The 25,795-nt window shown below is 40.0% G+C and overlaps 1 protein-coding gene across 1 annotated transcript; it reads right to left on the bottom strand.

Moving 5' to 3' along the window:
* Window positions 1-12,021: 12,021 nt before the first annotated feature.
* LOC143960850 (olfactory receptor 5AR1-like) lies at window positions 12,022-24,707 on the bottom strand. The gene is made up of 2 exons (XM_077469797.1): window positions 24,632-24,707; window positions 12,022-13,905 (listed from the first exon to the last, which is right to left on the bottom strand). Exon 2 carries the CDS (start codon window positions 13,894-13,896, stop codon window positions 12,943-12,945), a length of 954 nt encoding a protein of 317 aa, XP_077325923.1. The 5' UTR covers window positions 13,897-13,905; window positions 24,632-24,707; the 3' UTR covers window positions 12,022-12,942.
* Window positions 24,708-25,795: the final 1,088 nt, after the last annotated feature.

Raw genomic sequence — 25,795 nt, 5'->3', positions numbered from 1 at the left:
TCGGCCCTTCTCGCCTATTTTCAGATGCACTCGGCCATTCTCGATGGCTTTCGGCTCTCCGAAAGCTGGCGAGAACGGCCAAATGTGACCGAAAATAGCCGAGAATGGCCGAAAATAGCCGAGAATGGCCAAATATACCCGAGAACGGGCGAAAAATAGCTGAAAGCCGTCGAGAGTGGCAGAAAAGGTTAGGAAGGGTGGGGGATCGGCGTATAACATGCACACCTGATTTACGGTATATATACGAAACTATATATATATATATACATATATATATATATATATACACGAGACTGACTGCATATATATATATATATATATATATATATATATATATATATATACAGTGCCTTGCGAAAGTATTCGGCCCCCTTGAACTTTTCAACCTTTTGCCACATTTCAGGCTTCAAACATAAAGATATAACATTTTTATTTTTGTGAAGAATCACCAAGTGGGACACAATTGTGAAGTGGAACGAAATCTATTGGATTTTTGAATCTTTTTTAACTAATAAAAAAATGAAAAGTGGGGCGTGCAAAATTATTCGGCCCCCTTGCGTTAATACTTTGTAGAGCCACCTTTTGCTGCGATTACAGCTGCAAGTTGCTTGGGGTATGTCTCTATCAGTTTTGCACATCGAGAGACTGAAATTCTTGCCCATTCTTCCTTGCAAAACAGCTCGAGTTCAGTGAGGTTGGATGGAGAGCGTCAGTTTTCAGCTCTTTCCACAGATTCTCGATTGGATTCAGGTCTGGACTTTGACTTGGCCATTCTAACACCTGGATACGTTTATTTGTGAACCATTCCTTTGTAGATTTTGCTGTATGTTTGGGATCATTGTCTTGTTGGAAGATACATCTCCGTCCCAGTTTCAGGTCTTTTGCAGACTCCAACAGGTTTTCATCCAGAATGGTCCTGTATTTGGCTGCATCCATCTTCCCCTCAATTATAACCATCTTCCCTGTCCCTGCTGAAGAAAAGCAGGCCCAAACCATGATGCTGCCACCACCATGTTTGACAGTGGGGATGGTGTGTTGAGGGTGATGAGCTGTGTTGCTTTTACGCCAAACATATCATTTTGCATTGTGGGCAAAAAGTTCGATTTTGGTTTCATCTGACCAGAGCACTTTCTTCCACATGCTTGGTGTGTCTCCCAGGTGGCTTGTGGCAAACTTTAGACGAGACTTTTTATGGATATCTTTGAGAAATGGCTTTCTTCTTGCCACTCTTCCATAAAGGTCAGATTTGTGCAGTGTACGACTGATTGTTGTCCTATGGACAGACTCTCCCACCTCAGCTGTAGTTCTCTGGAGTTCATCCAGAGTGAGCATGGGCCTCTTGGCTGCATCTCTGATCAATCTTCTCCTTGTCTGAGCTGAAAGTTTAGAGGGACGGCCAGGTCTTGGTAGATTTGCAGTGGTCTGATACTCCTTCCATTTCAAAATACTTCAGGCAGGCAGGTGATTCAGTTAGCTGCAGTGTATTTAATATATATATATATATATATATATATATATATATATATATATATATATATACAGTGCCTTGCGAAAGGACAACATTCAGTCGTACACTGCACAAATCTGGCCTTAATGGAAGAGTGGCAAGAAGAAAGCCATTTCTCAAAGATATCCATAAAAAGTCTTGTCTAAAGTTTGCCACAAGCCACCTGGGAGACACACCAAACATGTGGAAGAAGGTGCTCTGGTCAGATGAAACCAAAATCAAACTTTTTGCCCACAATGCAAAACGATATGTTTGGCGTAAAAGCAACACAGCTCATCACCCTCAACACACCATCCCCACTGTCAAACATGGTGGTGGCAGCATCATGGTTTGGGCCTGCTTTTCTTCAGCAGAGACAGGGAAGATGGTTAAAATTGAGGGGAAGATGGATGCAGCCAAATACAGGACCATTCTGGATGAAAACCTGTTGGAGTCTGCAAAAGACCTGAAACTGGGACGGAGATTTATCTTCCAATAAGACAATGATCCCAAACATACAGCAAAATCTACAAAGGAATGGTTCACAAATAAACGTATCCAGGTGTAAGAATGGCCAAGTCAAAGTCCAGACCTGAATCCAATTGGGAATCTGTGGAAAGAGCTGAAAACTGCTGTTCACAAACGCTCTCCATCCAACCTCACTGAGCTCGAGCTGTTTTGCAAGGAAGAATGGGCAAGAATTTCAGTCTCTCGATGTGCAAAACTGATAGAGACATACCCCAAGCGACTTGCAGCTGTAATCGCAGCAAAAGGTGGCTCTACAAAGTATTAACGCAAGGGGGCCGAATAATTTTGCACGCCCCACTTTTCATTTTTTTATTAGTTAAAAAAGATTCAAAAATCCAATAGATTTCGTTCCACTTCACAAATGTGTCCCACTTGTTGGTGATTCTTCACAAAAAATAAAAATGTTATATCTTTATGTTTGAAGCCTGAAATGTGGCAAAAGGTTGAAAAGTTCAAGGGGGCCGAATACTTTTGCAAGGCACTGTATGTATGTATATATATATATATATATATATATATATATATATATATATTAAATACACTGCAGCTAACTGAATCACCTGCCTGCCTGAAGTATATTAGAAAGAGTACACCAGGAATGGACTCCAGTGAGATCTAGTTAAACTGGATACAGTGGATATATATATATATATATATATATATATATATATATATATATATATATATATATATATATGAAGGCCAGTATGGTGGCCTGAATTTATGGGAGGAGCCCGGGGGTATTTAAAGAGGCCGCTCGCCTGTGGTCTTTTTCGGTTTCCTGTGCGCGGTACGACGTCACTAGGCCGACTCTTCGACACTCATTAGCGTCTGTGAGTTCCCGCGTTCATAGTTTTTCAAGGTTCTCGTTTCCGTTCACAATTCATGTACAACGCGTCTGGATCGGCTGTCGTGGGTAGGGTTTTCGGTTGACTTTTCATTTCACACATTGTTAGATATCTTGTCACTAAACCTCGATATCAAACTTACAAATCATTCAGAAACGTCTGCCTATTACTCGTAAAGTTATCATACCAAACATTTCTTCGTTTTTATGTACCTCACACCGACGTGAAGACACAGCTTTGTTTAGGAGTGTCTCACTGTTTTATGCTGTTCCAACAAAACTATGTCACTCGTGAATTTACTGGACACCGATCAGTGCCATATCAAGGCTGAACCATTTCAAAACCAATTCAACCATTTCAAACCATTTCAAACCATTTCAATCATTTCAAATCATTTCACTCTCATCGCACTCAGATTCGTTGTCAGTCGCAGGTTTCGGCTCACCGATTCGTGCCTCTGTCATGGGAAATCATTTCACTGTCACGTATCACGTTCCGATACAAATTCATTCGCATCTACAATGCACCAATTCGTTCCGGCTCGCCCCAGGTATTTTTTGGCCTCATTTCAGTATATACTCCAGAGTCCCATTCGTTGTCAGTCGCAAGTTGCGGCTCTCCGATTCATGCCTCTGTCTTGGGAATTCATTTCACTGTCACGTATCACGTTCCAATACGAATTCAGTCGCATCTGCGATGCACCAATTCGTTCCAGTGTGCCCCAGATATTTTTTGGTCTCATTTCAGTACATGCTCCAGAGTCCCATTCCTTGTCAGTCGCAGTCACGGCTCGACCGTTTCAGGCCTCTGTCATGGCAAATTTTTTTTCACTCATTTCACTGTCACTTATCATGCTCCGATTCGAATCCAGTCGCATCCATAATGCATGTTTCATTCCTGTGTGCCCCAGTTGTTTACGGACTCATTTCAGTACATGCTCAGAGTCAGGATTCATTGTTAGTCGCAGGTTTCGGTTCCCTGACTCATGTCTCTGTCATGGGAAATCATTTCACTGTCACGTATCACGCTCCGATACGAATCCAGTCGCATCATGCACTAATTCGTCTCGGTGCGCCCCAGGTATTTCAGCCACATTTCGGTATGATTCTAATCCAGTTGCATCCGTGATGCATCGATTCATTCGGTGTGCCCCAATGGTTTTGGCCTTATTTCAGTGCATGCTCCAGAGTCTGGTTAGTTGTCAGTCGCAGTCGCGGCACAGCCGACCTGTGCCTCTGTCATGACATACATTTAATTAATTTCACTGTCATATACCGCGCCCGATTCGAATCGGTCGCATCCGACCTGCATCGATTCGTTCCAGTGCGCCCCAGTTGTTTTTGTCCCCAGTTGGCTTGGTCTCATTTCATTCCATGCTCCACAGTTCAACTCGTCACTTGTCATCCGACTCATCGTTTATCGCAGTCACGACATGCTGATTCGTGCCCACATCACGGCAAACATTTCACTCATTTTCATTTCACACACTTGTCGCTTGAGTCAAATCCACTTATACCAACAATGCATTGATTCGCACCCGTCATTTCATCATTACAGGTATCGTTCGCATTTTGCCTGTCATTCCCCCCAAGTCCGGCAGTCACTACAGATCGCATCCTCCATGCTTCGAAGTTCACCCAGGGTTTCGATTCATTAATTAAAAAATTTCGCCTCACTGCTACTTCTCCTTATAGTCGTACAATCCGATGCATGTTGGTTTTGTTTCATACACTTTACAACCGGTTCATATCAGGATTCATTACATACAGTTACAAAGAGTCGTGTCAGTTTAATTTCATACACGCTACAGCCCAATTCAAATCCAGTCACCTCAGCGGCACAGCGATTCGTACCGGGTTCATTTTGTACTCTCCATGGTCTGATTTATATCGGATTCATTTCATACACTCTACAACCAGTTCATATTGGATTCATTCCATACACATCCAAGAACAACTTCTTGCAATAATTGCGAGCACGCATCCAATCACAAACTTCTTGCAATCGCTGCAAGCATGCACCCAAGCATACACTCCCTGCAATCGTTGCAAACCCATATCTAAGCACAAACCTCTTGCATCACTGCAAGCACGCATTCAAGCATAGACTTCTTGCAGATGTCCAGGCACAAACTTATTGCAATCATTGCTAACACGTAGTTCTGGCTAGCTCAGTAGATTGCTTTAGGAAAAAGGCCTGGATACTTTCCTAAATGTACATAATATAACGGGGTACTAATATTTATAGGTAAAGTTGATCCAGGGAAAAATATGATTGCCTCTCGAGGAATCAGGAAGGGATTTTTCCCCCTGCTGTAGCAAATTGGAGCATACTCTGCTGTTTTTTTTTTTGCCTTCCTCTGGATCAGCTGTGGGTGTAGAATTGGGTATGTCAGGTTGTACGATATTTAATTTATTTAATTTTATGGTTGGACTGAATGAACTTCTGTCTTTTTCGTTGCAAGCACGCATCCTGCCATAACTCCTTGCAATCGTTGCAGGCAAGCATCCTAGCATAACGTCTTGCAACCGTTGCAAGCACTCATATTGGCATAACGTCTTGCAATCGTTGCAAGCACGCATCCGAACATAGCTTCTTGCAATCGTTGCAAACACACATTCAAGCACAACTCCTGCAGTCTTCACAAGCACATGCAGTTATACGAACTTCTCACAGTCACTATGAACACATCTCCAGTGACAAACTCCCGTGCAATCGTTGCAAGCACGCGTTTAAGCACAACTTTTTCAATCGTGGCAAGGCACGCAACTTAGCATAACTTCAATCGTTCTTCTTTCAAGCACATTCTCTGTGGCACACAAACTGGCTGCACATCATTTTCAGCGGCACTTAAAGTGGTTGTAAACCGTTACAAACCACTTTGACCTACAGGTAAGTCTAGATTAAGGCTTACTTGTAGGTCCAAGAAATATCTCCCAAACCTATGCGGTTTAGGAGATATTTGCCCGAAGACGGGCACCGTTGTCTATGGCGCATGCGCTGTAGACAGCGGCGCGCAGGCGCACTGAGCGTGGCATCCTCGATAACGAAGATGCCGCGCAATGCCGCGCGTCTCGGCTCCCGTGTGCATGCGCGGGAGTGGCGGCGGAGCTGCGAGACCCACCGTGAAGATGGATGTGGTGGACTACAGGGGACAGCGGTGACTTCGCTGGCTCCTGTGTCAGGTAAGTGACACATAATGGGCTACTATGCGATGCATAGTAGTCCATTATGCTTTGCCTTTGCAGGGAGTGAAAGAGGAAGTAAACTCATCAGGGTTTACTTCCTCTTTAATTGGCCACTTGTCTCCAGTGGCATTTTTCATACGAGCCACTCACTGTTTCCTGTCTGTCATCTCTCCCTTAGGACAGTTGAGTTCAGCTTCCGTCCTGCACCAGGTATCGTGTTACCACACGCAACTGGCTTCTGCTTGTAACACTATCAGGCTATACCTAGCCAGTGCCCAGCATTTCCTATCCTTACGGGACCTGGAAAGCCATCTGTCTTTACGGCTCATACAGTAAGATCCCCTCTATGAGGCATCCAGAAGCATCAGCCCATAGCCAACGGCAAATGTCCACCCATCACAACTGCCATCTTTAGGGACATGTAAAAATCCTTGCACATTCCCCAGTCTAGTCATCCAAGCAGCCATTTACCTGGCCCTTTACGGTTTTCTATGGCCTAGCCAATTTATCATTATGCTGTGTACACACTATCAAACAATCTGGTGGAAAAGTCCGGCGGACTTGAGTCCGTGGGACAATCCCCCCGTGTGTGGGCACCGGTGGACTTTTTTTACCCAAAAGTCAGACGGACTAAGAAAGTAGTTTTGCACCAAAATATGTCCGCCGGACTCATAGTCCGGCAAACAATGCGGCCGTGTGTGTGCTAGTCCACCATACTTTTGAAATGAATGGACTTTTCCCGCATGGAGAAAAGTCCGTTCATTTTGAGCGAGGCTCCAGGTAGCCGGGACTAGTGAAGGAAGCGTCGCTGGCCCCGTCACCTGGTATGGAGTTAAAGGGGAAGCCCTACACCAAATAAACGGCGTGGGGGTCCCCCTCTAGGCCCATATCAGACCCTTATCTGAGCACGCTACCCGGCCGGCCAGGAAAGGGGGTGGGGATGAGCGAGCGGCCCCCCTCCTGAGCCGTACCAGGCCACGTGCCCTCAACATGGGGGGGTGCTTTGGGGAAGGGGGCCCTGTGGCCCCCCACCCCAAAGCACCTTGTCCCCATATTGATGAGGACAAGGGCCTCTTCCTTGCAACCCTGGCCGTTGGCTGTCAGGGTCTGCGGGTGGGGTGCTTATCGGAATCCGGGAGCCCCCTTTAATAAGGGGGCCCCTGGATCCCGGCACCCCACCCTATGTGAATGAGTATGGGGTACAATGTACCCCTACCCATTCTCTTGTGAAAAAAAAGTAAAAAAAATACAACACACAAGGGTTAAAAATAGTTTATTGCACAGCTCCGGGGGTCTTCTTCCGTCTTGGGGGGTCTTCTCGCCGGACACCTCCGCTTTTTTTTTCACAGGTGAATGGGTAGGGGTACATTGTACCCCATACTCATTCACATAGGGTAGGAGGCCGATATCTGGGGGCCCTCTTATTAAAGGGGGCTCCCAGATTCCGATAAGCCCCCCGCCCACAGACCCCCACGACCAACGGCCAGGGTTGTTGGGAAGAGGCCCTTGTCCTCATCAACATGGGGACAAGGTGCTTTGGGGTGGGGGGGCCGCAGGGCCCCCCCTTCCCCAAAGCACCCCCCATGTTGAGGGCAGGCGGCCTGGTACGGCTCAGGAGGGGGGTCGCTCGCTTGTCCCCACCCCCCTTCCTGGCTGGCCGTGTAGCATGCTTGGATAAGGGTCTGATATGGACTCAGAGGGGGACCCCCACGCCGTTTTTTCTGCGTAGGGCTTCCCCTTTAACTTCATACCAGGTGACGGGGCCAGCGACGCTTCCTTCGCTAGTCCCGGCTACCTGGAGCCGTGCTCAAAAGGAATGGACTTTCCTTCGTGTGTGGGCAAGTCCGTTCATTTCAAAAGTACGGCGGATACTCTGGCGGACTAGGTCCGCCGGACCTAGTCCGTTGGAAAAGTCACTTGTGTGGGCAGGTCTGCTTGTTCGGACATTCCGGCGGACTTTGCGGTGGTTTGCCTGCCAGACTAAGTCTGCCGGATAGTCTGATCGTGTGTACGCGGCATTAGTGGCACTGGCCCCCTTTTAGATCCTTCATTTAGACACCACGGCAATAGCAGACCTATCAATGTTGGAAGGTTTTGTACCGTGTGGATCGGTATAGCGAAGTTTATACCATCTACAACGCCCCTATCCCTCCTGGTAGTGATAGATGTCGCAGCCTCAACAGGCTTCGCTGCAATTTTTGGCCACCATTGGTTTACAGGACCATGGCCTCAGGGATACTCCTAAACGCCAGTTTTACCCGGGCTTCCTCCCTCTTCAAGCTATACCCAGTCTTGACAGCCGCTTAACTCTGGGGTCATATCAGGACAGGACAGACCGTGGCTTTCACCACCGACAACCGGGCCGAGGCTGATCTTGTTGATGAAGCCAAGTCTGGATAGCTCTCAGTTATGTCCTTCCTGTGCAGACTGTTGCAATTATCTTGGCAGCACCAGTTTAATGTCCACTGTATGTTCATTCCAGGCTGCCATCTTCCGGGACATGTCTACTATCTTTACTAGTTCGCCATTTGGCCTTCTCCCCAGCCTGCTCATACAAGCAGTCATTTACTTAGCCTACTATGAGTTCTGATGGCCTAGCAAGTTCACTTACAGCAATCCCGCAGGCCAAGTGCTGCTTATTCGTCACTTGGCTCGCTACTAACACCATTTCATCCTCCACCTTGCTGTGTTTAAAACCCAGCAATCAGGCTCCAGGATAGACATCCATCTCTATAAAACAAACAATGTCTGGTGTCCAGTAACCATACTCGACCACCTACTGTCACTCCTACCGGAACACTCAAACTCTAGTCCCCTATTACCTTTTACGTGCAAACCCTTGAGTGCCTGCCAGTTTTTCAAACACATGAGGGTTCTCCTACGCAGCCTACTCCTCGACCCCAGTTCCATACCACGGTCACTCTTTAGTATTGGAGCAGCCTTGGCAGCATCTCGGCATGGGTCCCAGATCACGTCATAAAGAGACTAAGCAGATGGAACTCTGCCTACCTCGCCCGGTACATCCCCAATCCTCGGGTGGAAATGGCACAAGCATTCACCAAACTTGCTCAATAAATTAAGCTAAAGCTAATAAAACTACACCCCTACCTGAATGTTTTTGTCCCCTTATTTTGGTATACCGACCATCAGACCAGGGCACACTTCAGGTCTATTTCATGTTGTAAGTCTTATGGTAAGTCTATTTGTTCATATCCATATCGGCCATAGGGATTCGACCATCAATATATATATATATATATATATATATATATATATATATATATATATATATTAAATACACTAGAGCTAACTGAATCACCTGCCTGCCTGAAGTATATTAGAAAAAGTACACCAGGAATGGACTGCAGTAAGATCTAGCTAAACTGGATACAGTGTATATGTATCTATATATATATATATATATATATATACAGTGCCTTGTGAAAGTATTCGGCCCCCTTGAACTTTTCAACCTTTTGCCACATTTCAGGCTTCAAACATAAAGATATAAAATTAAAATGTTTTGTGAAGAATCACCAACAAGTGGAACACAATTGTGCAGTGGAGCGAAATCTATTGGATATTTTAAACTTTTTTAGCAAATAAAAAACTGAAAAGTGGTGCGTGCAAAATTATTCGGCCCCTTTACTTTCAGTGCAGCAAACTCACTCCAGAAGTTCAGCGAGGATCTCTGAATGATCCAATGTTGTCCTAAATAACTGATGGTGATAAATAGAATCCACCTGTGTGTAATCAAGTCTCTGTATAAATGCACCTGCTCTGTGATAGTCTCAGGGTTCTGTTGAAAGCGCAGAGAGCATCATGAAGAATAAGAAACACACCAGGCAGGTCCGTAATACTGTTGTAGAGAAGTTTAAAGCCTGATTTGGATACAAAAAAATTTCCCACGCTTTAAACATCCCAAGAAGCACTGTGTAAGCGATCATTTTGAAATGGAAGGAGTATCAGACCACTGCAAAGCTACCAAGACCTGGCCGTCCCTCTAAACTTTCAGCTCAGACAAGGAGAAGACTGATCAGAGATGCAGCCAAGAGGCCCATGATCACTCTGGAAGAACTGCAGAGAACCACAGCTGAGGTGGGAGTCTGTCCATAGGACAACAATCAGTCATACACTGCACAAATCTGGCCTTTATGGAAGAGTGGCAAGAAGAAAGCCATTTCTCAAAGATATCCATGAAAAGTCTCGTCTAAAGTTTGCCACAAGCCACCTGGGAGACACACCAAACATGTGGAAGAAGGTGCTCTGGTCAGATGAAACCAAAATCAAACTTTTTGCCCACAATGCAAAACGATCTGTTTGGCGTAAAAGCAACACAGCTCATCACCCTCAACACACCATCCCCACTGTCAAACATGGTGGTGGCAGCATCATCATTTGGGCCTGCTTTTCTTCAGCAGGGTCAGGGAAGATGGTTAAAATTGAGGGGAAGATGGATGCAGCCAAATACAGGACCATTCTGGATGAAAACCTGTTGGAGTCTGCAAAAGACCTGAAACTGGGACGGAGATTTATCTTCCAACAAGACAATGATCCCAAACATACAGCAAAATCTACAAAGGAATGGTTCACAAATAAACGTATCCAGGTGTTAGAATGGCCAAGTCAAAGTCCAGACCTGAATCCAATTGAGAATCTGTGGAAAGAGCTGAAAACTGCTGTTCACAAACGCTCTCCATGCAACCTCACTGAGCTCAAGCTGTTTTGCAAGGAAGAATGGGCAAGAATTTCAGTCTCTCGATGTGCAAAACTGATAGAGACATACCCCAAGCGACTTGCAGCTGTAATCGCAGCAAAAGGTGGCTCTACAAAGTATTAACGCAAGGGGGCCGAATAATTTTGCACGCCCCAATTTTCATTTTTTTTATTAGTTAAAAAAGTTTCAAAAATCCAATAGATTTCGTTCCACTTCACAATTGTGTCCCACTTGTTGGTGATTCTTCACAAAAAATAAAAATTTTATATCTTTATGTTTGAAGCCTGAAATGTGGCAAAAGGTTGAAAAGTTCAAGGGGGCGAATACTTTCGCAAGGCACTGTGTGTGTATATATACGAGACTGACTGTATATATATATATATATATATATATATATATATATATCTATATATACATATATATATATGTATATATATGTATATATATATATATATATATATATATAAAATACACTGCAGCTAACCGAATCACCTGCCTGCCTGAAGTATATTAAAAAACTTTAAGTAAAAAAGGCTTTTAGGCAGTTTTTTTTTCCACTTCATTTAGAAGCAGAGGCAAAACTAGAAAACTAGAACCTTCAGGGCCTGGTGCAAGAATCCCTGAAATTAGACTGAAATTAGTGCCAGGGCACTTTTTTCTGTGCCCAGTCGCAAGTGTGACCTTTGTAAACCTGGTAGTTCTTCCACTGGTGTCAGTAGCTTTTTATTTTTGTTATTTTATGTTTTTTATTATTCTTACTATTTTTTTAGGAGCTCTGTTGGGAAGCTTTGGTGAAATATCAGGGGTATAAATAGAACTATGATGTTTCACCTTTGAGACAGAGAAAGGAGAATGGGGACACAATCCTCAATCTCTGCAGCTTCCGTTGTACAGAATGAATGGACATAGCTCTGTACAGAGCTTCCATTCATTCACAAACTGAAGCATAGTAAATCAGTTATGAATGGACATAGTAAATCAGTTATGAATGGTAAATCAGTTATGAATGCTTCATGTTATGAATGGACAGAGTCAGTGATCTGTAACAATCACTCACTCTGTCCATTCTGAAAAAGAAGGGGCAAGTAAATTACATATTTACCGCTTCTTTCCCACTCTCTATTCTGACACATCAGTGTGACAGGGGAGCACTGTCAGAAACCATGAAATCAGACTGAGACAGAAGTACAGTTAAATCAAACTTGTTTAATAATAAAAGTAAAAAAGAACAAACGTAGTCAAAACATAGCCAAATTTCAGTAACCAGGAAACGCATAGTCAGCCAAGCCAGAAGTAAGGGATCAACGTAGAGAAACAGCAAACAGGATCTGGAGCCAGAAGGGATGTGAGAAAAGCAAGTCTTTAAACAGTAATGCAGGAGTTGTGATGTTGACAAAGGCAGAGCTGCTGTTGTGCCTGTCCACCTATATATCCAGGAAAGAGAACATACCTGCTTCCAAGTCTGCCAAGCTGCCCAAAGACTAAGCTAGAGGGAGAGAGTCACTTCATTTCTAGTAGCAGAGCTGAGAGACTGCACCCCGCCTGAGGGTCTGGAACCTGTGGACTGCCAAGCTATTGGCCTCAGACTAGATGCCTGCCAGGAGGGGTGAGATGAGCTGAACATCTTGAACTCTCACCACACACTAGATACTGTTCTTACCCAGCTGCTTATTTACATTTACCACCAACAGCCTTAAAAGGGACAGATCGCCATCTAAAGAAGGGCCTCACTGGAAGCTTGCCAAAATGGACTAGTAGGTGCATAGTACTTTCTGCCATCTTACCAAGGTGCCCCATACATTAGAAACACACTCTAAACCATTGTTGGGGTTCTATAATTTGCACACGTGGGCCCTGTTATTCTTCTGAGTTAGCTGATGTGGTCTAGAGACTCTAGTTACGCGTATTATAGTTCAAACTAAATTAGTGAGTCATCGATCCTTCTTCCATTATAGTGTTCTTAAATCAGTATTATCTTTTCATTGATTTATGGCTCATTTAGTTGCATTGTCATAATTAATTTAATGAATTTACCTCCAAGTTGCTTGTTGTCTATTTTTGTGCATTTATCATAGAGTGGTGGCTTACTAACTCTTAAGTAACACAGTTGTAAATGGCTTTTAGTCTACAACCAAGCTCCTACTGGAGTAGACACCTATTTAGCAATAAATCTTGCTATTTGCAAGAGGGCATTTTATTTAACGCACCAGTAAAGGCGTCTTTCACATGAGCATTTCTTAGACTATAAATGATTGGATTTAACATTGGAATGACAACTGTATAGACAAAAGAAATAATTTTGTCCTTCTGGACTGAGTACCTAGCAATTGGCCTTGCATACTCAAAGATGGCTGTGCCAAAAAATAAAGCAACTACTAATAAGTGAGAGGAACAAGTAGAAAAAGTTTTTTGTCTTCCTTCTGGAGATTTCATCTTTAGGATTGCAGATATTATTTTAGTATAGGAAAACATGATTACTGTTGCAGACAAGCCTCCTAAGATACTAGACAAAAGGTACATAAAAAGCTCACTGATAAAGGTGTCAGTGCAGGAGAGATTTAGAAGTGGTGGGATGTCACAAAAGAAATGGTTGACTTTGTTTGAGTCACAGAAAGTCATACTGAAAGTACCACAAGTGTGTATTATTGAGGTTAGTATTCCCCCAGAGTAAGCAGCCCCAACCAATTTAACCCTGAGTGACTTGCTCATGATAACTGCATATAATAAAGGATTACAAATTGCCACATAACGGTCATAAGACATAATAGTGACAATAAAACACTCTGAACCCACAAACATGGCAAAAAAGAAAAGTTGTGTGGCACATCCTTTAAAAGATATAACCCTTTGGCCTGAATACAAATTAGCCATCAGCTTTGGAGTGATAACAGAAGAATAACACAAGTCTGAAAATGACAAATTACCAAGGAAGAAATACATAGGACTATGAAGTTTGGAAGAGCAGCATATTAAAATGATCATACCCAAATTCCCTATTATAGTCACAAAATACATTAATAAAATGATACCGAAGAAAATAAAATTCAGCTTGGGATGATCAGTCAGTCCTAACAAAAGGAATTCTGAGATTGATGTTTGATTATCTCCACCTCTTTCCATATTGCTCATTTATAACATCTGCAAGAAGGAAAACATATTTCTCTGAATATAAATTAACAAGGTTCAGTTCTTTTAGTTTAATATAGCAATGTTAAAATACTATTGGTTGAGGAATATGTGGAGCACGTTTACAAAACTATGAACTTTGATTAATGACAAGGGGCTCCATTCACAAAAGCATCTGGCATGTGGCATTTAGGTGTCCAGTCACATTTTGCCTTAATATCACATGCGATCTGGAAACTAACAATTCACTATACTGTTTTGATGTATTTACCACAAAACACTGGTAAATACTGCATGAACAGGCGTAAAACTCAATTCACAGAAGAAAATAAATAAATGCATGCAGTAATTAAGTCTACGTTCATATCTATGGAGTTGCGGATGATGCGTTTTTCAGGCACATTTTGTGGTGCGTTTTTTTAAACCCACATTTTTGCATGCATTTTCCATGCATTTTAAATTTTGTGTGGTTTTTTTTTTACATTTTATGTCCCTTTAAAAAGACTGTACATAGCTGGTTGCTAAGGAGTGGACCGGTTAGCCGGCCACCACGTCCTTAAAAGCCGATGAGTCATCAGCTGTCAATGGGGTTCCCTGCAGACAGCTGAATGTAAAAAATAGAATTTCCGCCCCCAAAAAAGTAAAAAAAATGGTGTGCGGTCCCCCCCAAAGCCATACCAGGTTCTTATCCAAGCATGTATACAGCCCTGCAGGTCAGGAAAAGTAAGGGATGAGCGAGCACCTCCCTCCCTCCTGAACCATACCAGGCTGCATGCCCTCAACATGGAGGAAGAAGACATCAGCGGAGGAAGCGGAGAAAGAAGACATTGTGATGGAGCTACAACAGGGGACATTCTTCATTTTTAATAAAGGACTTCTCAAAAACTGTCTCTTGTTTTTATAACACTACACTGCTTTTTTTTGGTAAATGGGTAGAGGTACTATGTAACTCCTACTCATTCACATGAGGGAGGTATCTGGGGGCCATCTTGTTTAACCACTGGCCAGGTGCTTTGGGGGAGAGCCCCCTGGCCCAACCCCCCCTACAAGTTGAGGGCATGTGGCTTGGTATGGTTCAAGAGGGAGGTCATTTTTTTGAGGGATTCCCCTCAAAATCCATACCAGACATGAATCCTTGTATGGATTGGGAGGACCCCATGCCATTTTTTCCATGATTATTTTCTTTCCATTCAGCTGTTAGTGGGGAATGACTCATTGGTCGTTAAGGACACAGCGACAGTCTGCTCCTTAGCAAATAGCTATTTACTAATAGTTGTTAAGAGCGACGCCTACTGCCTACGTTAAATTACCACTAGTTTTCATTACTAAGTTACCACAACACTTCATAAAATAGCATACGTGGTATTTTAGCAGCATTTTTGTTTGAAAATGTTTGAAAAAACAGCGGTATTTTACCACATTTATTAAAGTGGTAGATACTGCTTTGTGAATGGAGCCCAAGGCATCAAACACAGAAAAGTATAGTAACTAATGCAACAAATGATCTGCTTTCAGCAGTTTGATGCAGTCAACTTATTAGAGATAATTGGTAGGTCACTATCGGTATTTCACATTGCTATGTTATTTCGTTAAAGGTTTCCATGTGAACATGCAAATAACAAATTAACTTCTTTTTAAATCATAATACTTTAGCAGTATGTATTGGGGAAAAAAACATTCAGTACATCTCTCCAATACATGCCATTTCCTCGTGTTTTATCTCTTAAAATACTATGGAAAGTACAGAAGAATACATTTTAATCTTGCTAGAAATCCAGTGTGCTGCTAACTTCTAGGTTGTCCCTTAACAGAGTTAGCAACTCGGGGCTCTGGGCAACACTGTTCCCCCATAGATACAATACAGCTTCTGACATAATACCCAGGTAAGAATAAAAAGAAAAACTGAAAATAAAGGCAGCCGCCATATCTAAGGACTGTAACCTAAATTATCTGACATATTTTAATGGGTTTAGATACAATTTAAAGTGATTGTAAAGGAAATAAATAAAAAAATAACAAACATGTCCTACTTACCTGCTCTGTGCAAAGATTTTACAATCCAATCTCCCATAGCAAGCTGCTATGGGGGCACTTGTACGTGCTCACTCTGGAGCTGGCTCTCTGTGTTCCTAAGCTACCTGCTCCCACCTCACTGGCTGTGATTGACTACAGTTAGAGCCAATGGCTTCTGCTGCTGCTCCTGAGTCATTCAGGAGGGAGAAACCTCAGCCTTGGCTCTCGTGAACATCACTGGATCAAAGTAAGTATTAGGCAGGGCTGAGGGGGCAGTTGGTCACTGAAGGGTTTTGTTTACCTTTTTATATAGAATGTATGAAGGTAAAAAAACCTTCAGCCTTTACAACCACTTTTATTGTTGACTTTTTTAGAGTGCAAACAAGGCTGCTGTTAAGGTTCAGGAAAACACAAAATGCGTCCCAAACATCATAGATTCAGTTCGATATGAGGTTCCCCTTGCTAGTCCAACTGGTCCCTTATCCAGGGATGGCAGTCTAAGTGGCCAAGTAAGAGGTCAGGGAGCTTGTGTCTTCCCTTTCAGTACCATGCCAGGGTGAAGCCCCCCCCCCCCCCCAGCAAAGCTCCCTTCTCCCAGTGAGCCCCAAAAAGGGGATGAAGGTAATATGGGTAATAGTTTAGTACTAATGGTTGAATATGTCCCCTCACAAAGGAAATGAATATAGGGTTACATTAGTACTCTTTACCTATTACCACAAAGAAAAAGTTAAACGCTTTCACATTTTCAAAGAATTCAAAATCATTTAGTAAATACAACACAAACACATACCTTTCAGCTTTCAAAAAAAGTTTATCACTGCCCCCACCTGAAAACCCAGCATTAGTCATGGTATCCATCAAGGTAATTTACATCAATCATGGGCTGCGGCAGGAAATTGACGTCAATCACAATGATCTCTCTGTCACCTTATTGGTACATGCCACAATCCTGCCAATAAATAACAGATTCCCAGTTCCAATAATTAAAATTTACAGCTGGGAATCCCAGATGATGTCTTTGACCAAGTTTGGGCAATGACATCACTTAGTATTGCCAGTAGTTATTGACCAAGTTAGGACAACAACTTCATCTAGTATTCCCAATGGTTAAATTACTGCAGCTGGGAATTTGTCATTTAGTGGCGGCAGTGCGGTGTGTACCGCCCACCTGTATTTTGGTCACTATTGACTTCAGTGGTGTTTGAATTTGGGATTCTTAGAAATTTTCAGCCTATTTAAATGAACCAATGACGAATCAGGCATAGATGTGTTTGAGCAACACTAATTATAAAAGATAACATCTAAGATCTTTGGTTGTTCCAGCCAGTCAGGTACTTCCGACCTCTCCGGACATTTCTAATATATGATAAAGAATGGAGACATTAAGAAGATTCAATTTGTTATATGGCCAAATGTTAATTTTGTTGTTTGCACTAGCTTAAAAAATAAGCTACGCACCGCAATTACAGTGATAACTGTATTCTTGTTTAATTCATTTGTTTAAAGCGTTTGCTTCCAAAGACTCTTTCATTGTTTTATAGTAAAACTGTTTTTAAGTAAAGCATATTCAGTTCTATTAATTGGATAATGAGATTTGGTATAATGTGTTATCTACAAAAAAATATCCACCCGTTAATGACGTAAAGTTATTCATTGTTTTGTTTTTTTTGTGCATCAGAGCATAATAACAGTTTAATTAACTGATAAAGGTCTAAATAACTATCCTCTGTATAGTTTTAGCTATTTTCCAGACATGAAGACAGACAATCGGTATACAGTTTTATATTAGAATTATTTTAGGTTAGTAGTGCATGACTCCACATACTGTTCATAGGCTGACCTATACTTTTTTCTATTTTTTTTTTTAACATAATCCTCCCATCACCTGCACTAAAAGGTACAATGATTTATTTATAAAAGTATGATGTATTGTTCCTGGCATTAGAGACATTGAATCAGCCAGGTATAATGTTGTTAAAAATTACCTTTCTCTTTTAAACTGCAGTACTGTCATTTTCTGTAAATTCCAATGTAATATGGCTATCTGGAGGTGTTCTGCACACAGATGGTATACAGAACGCCCCCACACATGTCATTTCCTGCTTGTGTGATTAGCGTTCTGATTTTCCCACAGGTCTGCACTAAGATACAAGTCACATTTTGGGTATCACTTGCAATAAAAATTTCATTTTTGGCAAGATACTCCCAAAGGCAAAAAAAGCATATCCAAAGGGGCACAGACCCTGCCACTTTCCTCCCTAGAACCCTGCAAGTGCAGCGGAAGATTGATAATTATAAAATCACTCCCATTTTCTTTGCACATGACCACAAACAACCAAATAGGCTATACCTTCAGAATAATAAAAGGTATGAATCTGCAACAAAGTTTTTGAAAATCCCTGAAATTTACACAGATCACCCAGAGGAGAATGTTTTGTTTTCTCAACAAAAGTGGAGTTACGCTTTGAAAAAAACGTACAATTAAGACTTTGGTATTGTAAGCTAGACATATGCAGAACAATAACATTTGTTTAATTTTTTATTCGTTATTTACCATATTTATCGGTGTATAATACACACTTTTTCCCCCTGAAAATAGAGGGTAAACAGCGTGTTAGACGCCAATATTTTAATTTTTTTTAAAAACGGGGGCAGGAATCGGGCGGTTCTTCCTTAGGTTCCACCCATTTGGGGAATGTCAGGCCGGCTACCCTGCCTCTGCTGGCCCAGGGACAGTGCTGCCAGTATACTTTAAAGTTGAGAAAACATTACTGCCAGCCCTTTCTCATACACCGCTCCTCCTGTGTCAATCTCAATGTAAATGGAAGCCTCTAAATACTTCAATTAATGCATATCTAGCTGGCCACTCTCCTCCTCCCACTCCTCCTCCTCCTTGAGTGTAGCTTTTGATTGGAGGAGGAGAGCAGTCATGTGACTGTCAATTAAACAGCAGAGGTCCACTAAGTTTTCCAATTTCTAATTCCCAAAAAAATAAAATAGAAAAAATATAATAGAATAGAAAAGAATATAACAGAAAATAAAATAATAGACTATAATAGAATAGAGTAAAACTGAACAAAATGGTATAGAAAATAAAAGAAAACAATACAAAAAAAATTGAATTAAATAGAAAGATCTTTTTAAATTTGAATAGAATAGAAAATAATATAATTAAAAAAAAAACAATAGACTAGAACAGACATAATATAAAAAATTTCCAAAATGCAAATAGAATCAATTTTATTTTAAATTATTTTATATTCTATTCAAATTCAAATTGATTCAATTTGAATTTTGGGAAAGGTTTTAGTCTTTCTATTCTATTGTTTTTTTAATTATATTCTTTTTCTATTTGTTTATTCTATTCTTTTCTATTCATTTTTTTTTATTTCTATATTAATCTGTTATTTTCTATTCTAATCATTTTTTTTCTATTCTATTTGAATGTAAATTGATTATTTTTGCATTTTGTGAAATGGTTATATATTTTTTTTTTTATTCGATTCTTTTCTATTCAATTATAGTCTATTCTATTCTTTTCTTATGTATTGGAATTCAAATTTATTCTATTTGAAATATGAATTCCAGAAAATGGTTATATTCTTTCTATGTTAATCTATTCTATTCTATTTGTTTATATTATATTCTGTTCTTTTATTTTATATTATTTTTGTTCTGTTTTACTCTATTATATTATATTCTTTTATTTTCTGTTCTATAAATTTTTTTCTATCCTATTCCTTTATTTTATATTCTATTTTATTCTCTTTGGAAATTGTAAAACTATTAGAATTCAAAAACTTTTCAAATTTGAAAACTATTCGAACTCGTAAATTATTCAAAAACTGATTCGAAAACTATTTGAATTTGAATTTCCTCCCAAAAAATTTTTTGTCATTTTGAATTCTGTTAAATTCGGTACTATTGTAAGTCGGAAATTCTGATATATCTAAATTTCCGAAAAAACGAAAATCCATCTGAATTTCAATTCAGAACGAAACAAACCACATGTGTCTATTGTAAACTCATTACAATATAAATAAAGCGGGCTCTATTCAGAAAGCAGTATTTTCTTCTTTAAAATTTGCAGTAAAATACCTTATAGCGTTTTTCAAAAAGTTTTGTTGGCATTTACAAAAAAAAGCTACTAAAATAAGGCATGTGGTATTAGAAATATGCAGTATTGATTTCATGAAACCATGCAGTATTTTATCTCATGCGATATTCAGTAGAATTGATAGCGTGAAGAAGAATTAGAATCAGTTTTTATTGCTAATATGGAGGTCAAATGGTTTAAACTGCAGAAAACTGCCAACTCACAAGTCAGAGTGGTCCCTGCAGCATATGTATTATTTCAAAAGAAAAAAAGTGACTAAGAAAAGCAGTCAAATGGAAGCTGATTTCACGGGAAATGTGGCATATCAAAAACAACTAAGTTAAAATGATTGTAAAGTCTCTTTAAAGCCTCTTAAAAAAAAATACAAACATATTATTACCTGCTCTGTGCAGTTGGTTTTACACAGGGCAGCCCCGATCCTCCTCTTCTCGGGTCCCTCTCTTCTCTGCTCCTGGCCCCTCTCCCATTGAGTGCCCCATAGCCAGCAACTCTCTATGGGGGCACCCAAGCCGAGTCACAAAGCCCCGGCCCGGCCCCCTCTCTCCCCTGATTAGCTAACTAACTTTGATTGGCAGCTGCGGGAGGCAAAGGCTGTTGCCAATCAGGAGGCGAATCACGGACGGCTAAGATATTTGTGGACATCGCTGGAGAGAAATGGGGCTCAGGTAAGTAATTAGGGGGTGCTGGGGAGGCTGCTACACACCAAAGGTTTTTTTTTTTATCTTCATGCATAGAAAAAACTTCTGTCTTTACAACTCAATGTTTTTAGTCCTTTTGTATATTGAAAGAAAATAGTATAATAAAATCACACACAGATATATAAATACCCTTCTTCTACATTGTTGTCTTTTTTATTTTATTTTATTTATTGTAAAATTTGTCTGATCAGACTTGGAAAGGATAGTAAAGGTCCATGGGTGTTGTTAATGAAATTTGGTAGGAATGCACTTTTTACCATACAAGAAGTATTTATCGATGGTAATTAGACTTAAGGGGATATTCATGGAAAATGATGGCTTGTTTACCTGGTAAAGACTAAAGTGACTTTAAAAGGTTATTATCATTACTTACAAGTAGTTACATTACAAGCTCAATTACAAGCAGTAATTACATGTTAAGATCAAACGTATGTTGGTAACCAATCAGGAACCCCTCCAGTGACAAATTGATTCATACTGTACATTCTTTCTTCATTATGATAAAGGCACCTGTCTAGATCAGTGTTTCTCAATGCCAGTAATCAAGATGCCCCAACAGGTCAGATTTTCAGATGAAATGGCTGTGGTAATTACTAAGGCTTTGAACTGATCAAATCACCTATGCAAAATAATGGAAATCCTGAAAACATCACCTGTTGGGGCGCCTTAAGGACTGGAGTTGAGAAACACTGGTTTAGATTATAATATACATTATTGCATGCATTGAAGCTACTTAGATGCATATTATGCTGGACTGAAGCAGCCCTATGCATGAATCATACATGAATGACAGATGGGCTCTGAAGGCTGCTGTTCATTGTTATACTTACTCTGTTGGATTTTGGCATCTGTTGCAAGTATCTTGTGAACTTCGTTCTGTGTTGGGTCTCAATAAATGAATCTCTCTGGATGAATTTAGTTGCTGAGGGAATAACTTAGATTATAATAATAATTATCATCCCATTACTATATCACTACAACCTGTCAGTGTTTTTCTTTTTTTTTTGCCGTTTGTGCCCATTGGAAGATTTTCCCTCCTTTTACTTTTCTGGGGACAACCCAAAACTTGTGATTTTCTTTTACGTTCAATGATAATGTTAAACAGGACAAATAGAGAGGGTGAATCTCCCTTACAGGGACACAGATATCAATAAAAGCCTGATAGCTGTTCTAATCCACCTCCGCTCTATCCAAAAGTAAAAAAAAAAATGAATTGGGTTATTCTTTAAGTAAATCAACCCCAATGATTTCCATATTTAGTTTTCTATGCATTACTTTTGAGACAACTGATCCAAAAAGGCAGTAAAAACTCCAAATTTGCTATTATATTTTTACATTCCTGCATGTCTGGACCACTACTTAAAGGGGTTGTAAACCCTCAATGTTTTTCACCTTAATGCATTCTATGCATTAAAGTGATTGTAAAGGCAAATTTTTAAAACAAAAATAATAAACATGTTATACTTATCTCCTCTTTGCAGTTGGTTTTGCACAGAGAAGCCCAGATCCTCCTCTTCTCAGGTCCCTCTTCTGCTCTCCTTGCCCCTGCCTCTGGTGAGTGCCCCCTCAGTCAGCAGCTTGCTACAGGGGGCACCTGAGCTGAGTAAGAGCTCCGTGTATCCATTCAGACACAGAGCCCCGACCCGGCCCTGCCCCCTCTCTGATTTTAATTGACAGCCGTGGGAGACAATGGCACCACTGCTGTGTCTCAGCCAATCAGGAGGAGTGTCTGGGACAGCTTAGTTTAGTTCCAGTACAATGTCACATGACCGCGGAATTGTCAGTTAAAGCGCGTACCATATTTAAAAAAAATGGCCTGGTCAGGAAGGGGGCAAATTCTTCCAGTGCTGAAGTGAGTAAAAAAAAAAAACACATTTAAAAAGGAACTGTTTCCCTTTCTTTTTGTTATAAAAAGTATAAAAATACAAAATAACAGAACAGTTCAATAAAATCCCCAAATTACTCCTTTTTGTACAGTAGAAATTAAGAGACTTCTTTAGGAAATCAGTCTCTTAATGTTTCTAAAAGTATAACTAAATGACAGGAGTTATAACCCTCCCTTGTTCTATACAAAATGAAAAAAAAAAGTTTTGTCCATAGTTCTACTTTAATTTTCGCTGTAAAATTAAATTTGACCAGGGGGGTCCAAGTTGATACTGTAACTATTTATTTTACAAATGAATTATGTTTGATACATTTTAGAATATTTTGCCCTACTGACTATAATGAAGCTGATGGAAAGCAGATGAAATACATACAGTATATGCATGCTGGTCTACCTGCCAAATGATTTTTAACTTTTTTAGCCAGTCATTGTTTTGATTGACCCACCTTTGCCAGTCAGTAAGATCACTCTACCTCATCTCCTGCTCACTGGACAAAATTTGATAATGTCAGTTCCCTATCCACTGAGGTGGAGAGATAGAGAGGCGACACAGGAAAGACAATTATATATTCAGAGACGTTGTATGTCACCTGTCTGGCTCCTAAGGAAATTGTGTGTAAAAACTGACTGACTATACAGAATCACACATTATTTGTTGGATAAATCAGTAAACATATTCAGTATGAATTTCAATGATGTATTTTATTTGGTAAATTAATTTGATTAAATTGTAAGAGATAAAATAATATAATAACAAAACATACAAAAAAAAAAAGTAGTATAGGTACAAGTATACAAGGGTACCCAATAATGTACAGTTTTGGCTGATTGTCTGGAGTGTTGCTTTAATTTCTAGCCATTTTATAGTTTTATTTTTATTCACATCCCCATTACTATAATATGTAGTATATATTACATTATGCATAAAATCTATAGTATACTGTATATGTAATATTATCTGCAATTCAAAAATATACATATTAATATTATTTACAATAAAGCAATAGAATAATAATTCTTAACATTTATCATTACACAAAGTTACAGAAAATGAAAGCAATAGCAACATTAAATGCTTTGCCTGGTACCAATTAACTTCAGCTCAAACTTCAGATAATTATATGGGAAAGCATAAATGATGTACCTACTTTAGAACTGTTTCTATCAGCACAAAATAAAATATTACTGGCATTGTCTGCTCATGTATCATTCAAGAACATAAAAATATTACTGAAGTCTTCACATATTATTTCATAACTTCAATTAACATTTATGTTTCATTAAAACTGGAAATTTAAATTAAATGCAATTAATCATTTTTGTATCAAAGTGTTTTCTTATATTTTTATGTTTTTTTTTTTTTTAAAAGGAGAGAAATATGTATATTTATGTGTAAGATAATATAACTATATGCATGTGTTCTGCTTTAGTTTGATCAGTATTCCGTTTTGTGCACACACCCATTTTTAATCATTTAAAATGTTATTTTTGTATGTTTCGTTTCATTACATTTGTAAGTTATACATCAAGGGATGGCTTCAGACAAAGAACAAAATTCAGCACAGTTTGGAAAAAAAAAATATTCATGCAACAAGGCTGATTTACTAAAGAATCTGACAATGTATAAACAATAAATTGTGTGAATATTCACTTCAATTATCCAATATCTATAAAGAAATCCCCATTCATTTATTTCATCTGCAAAGGACTGGATAATTGAAGTGAATTTTCATACAGTCTATTGTGTGAATATTCTCAAATCTTTTAGTAAATCTGCCTTCATGCTTTGTTCGGTAAAAAGAAGTCTTATAAATTAGAAAAAAAATTGGGTACTGCTGCAGCTCACAATCAGTAGAAGAAATAGAAACTGTATATAACCTGATACTGTATAGAGTTTCTGGTGTATTTTTTATTCCCTGTTATTAGTATTACTATTATTAATATTTTATAATACCAGGCATCCTCGGATATAACCAAGTATCTGCACTGATAAAAAAAAACTTTTCATGAAACTTGTTAACCAACCTGCAAATTCTACAGTATTTCTTGCATCACCAGACAGCTGCAGAGCAACAACGTATTAAATAAGAAATACAACAGCGTATTAAATACAAAATATTGTTCCTTGGGAAATCATTCTGTGGGGATTACCAGGCAGATTGTGTTTATGTGGGTAAATTAAAAAAGCATAATGACCCAGACAATGATGCTCTAGAGAGACAAGCAGCCACCAATTATTCATGCAACAAAGGGACCATGCATGCTAAATACATTGTATTTTTAACTTACCATTTTCATTGCATAAAATCACAATAGTCTACGAAATAGATACAACCTTTAATGTAACACTGACCCCTGAAGGAGCTGCTAATTTGAGTTGGGCCTGCACTCTTCTGAGAAACCCCCGTTCTGTGTAACTCTGTCCCCTTGGCAGAGCTGTGATGCAATAATAATACAGTACAATACAAACAGTATAAGGTACCTGTATCGATCCCTCAGGATCCTCTGGCTCCACCTGGTGGGGAAAAACAGTAGACCACACACTTGTACTCTTAACCAGAAATACTCTTTACTGAAAGTATAACAAATAAGTGATTACAAGTATTGCACTGTCGTCCCAATGTAGAACGTCAGTACAGCATGAATCAACAATCAGGTGCAATAAACAATATGCAAGTATTATCTAGACCTGGGAGCTCCCATTACTTAAAGTCTACGTGAGGCCTCACTTAAAGTATTTCCCTCCTTTATCTTCTTTCTTCGCTAGCTTAAATGGTTCCTCAGGTAATTGTAATCCAAAGGGGTAAGTGGAGAAAGTTAACTCAGAATACTCCAGGTATAACTCCAAGAACTTGAAATCGCACTTGGGCGCTAAAGTGAACCGGGCCTCAAGCCTGCTGAATGTCAGTTGCTCAGTTTCACTTCTTTGGAACAACAGGTTCCAGCGAGGCCTGTGAGTAGGTCTAACTGTGCGCAATAGTATTAAATGATGGGCTGTAACCCGCTCACCAACTGGATCAGAGTTTAGGGTGATGGCTTTGGTCCGATAACTGCAGCTTGCTTCCGCTCAGGCTGGGCCAGATGTTCTGTGTCGCTCCGCTGACTGGATCCGACAAGCGTCTCCGAACCTCGTCAATCCGACAACCAGCTCTCAGGCTCCATCAAGTCACCTTGCAAACAGTCCGGTTT

This window comes from Lithobates pipiens, unplaced genomic scaffold, assembly GCF_037356315.1.
Source record: "Lithobates pipiens isolate NorthernLeopardFrog02 unplaced genomic scaffold, aLitPip1_a1.2 Scaffold_8, whole genome shotgun sequence".
Lineage (NCBI taxonomy): Eukaryota > Metazoa > Chordata > Amphibia > Anura > Ranidae > Lithobates > Lithobates pipiens.
Note: the sequence above shows the minus strand (reverse complement) of the source record. Positions and strands in the feature narration are given on the sequence as shown.

What these genes read in the sequence shown, in the direction of transcription:
- LOC143960850 (XM_077469797.1), bottom strand. Translation starts at nt 13,896, where the DNA reads ATGAGCAATATGGAAAGAGGTGGAGATAATCAAACATCAATCTCAGAA.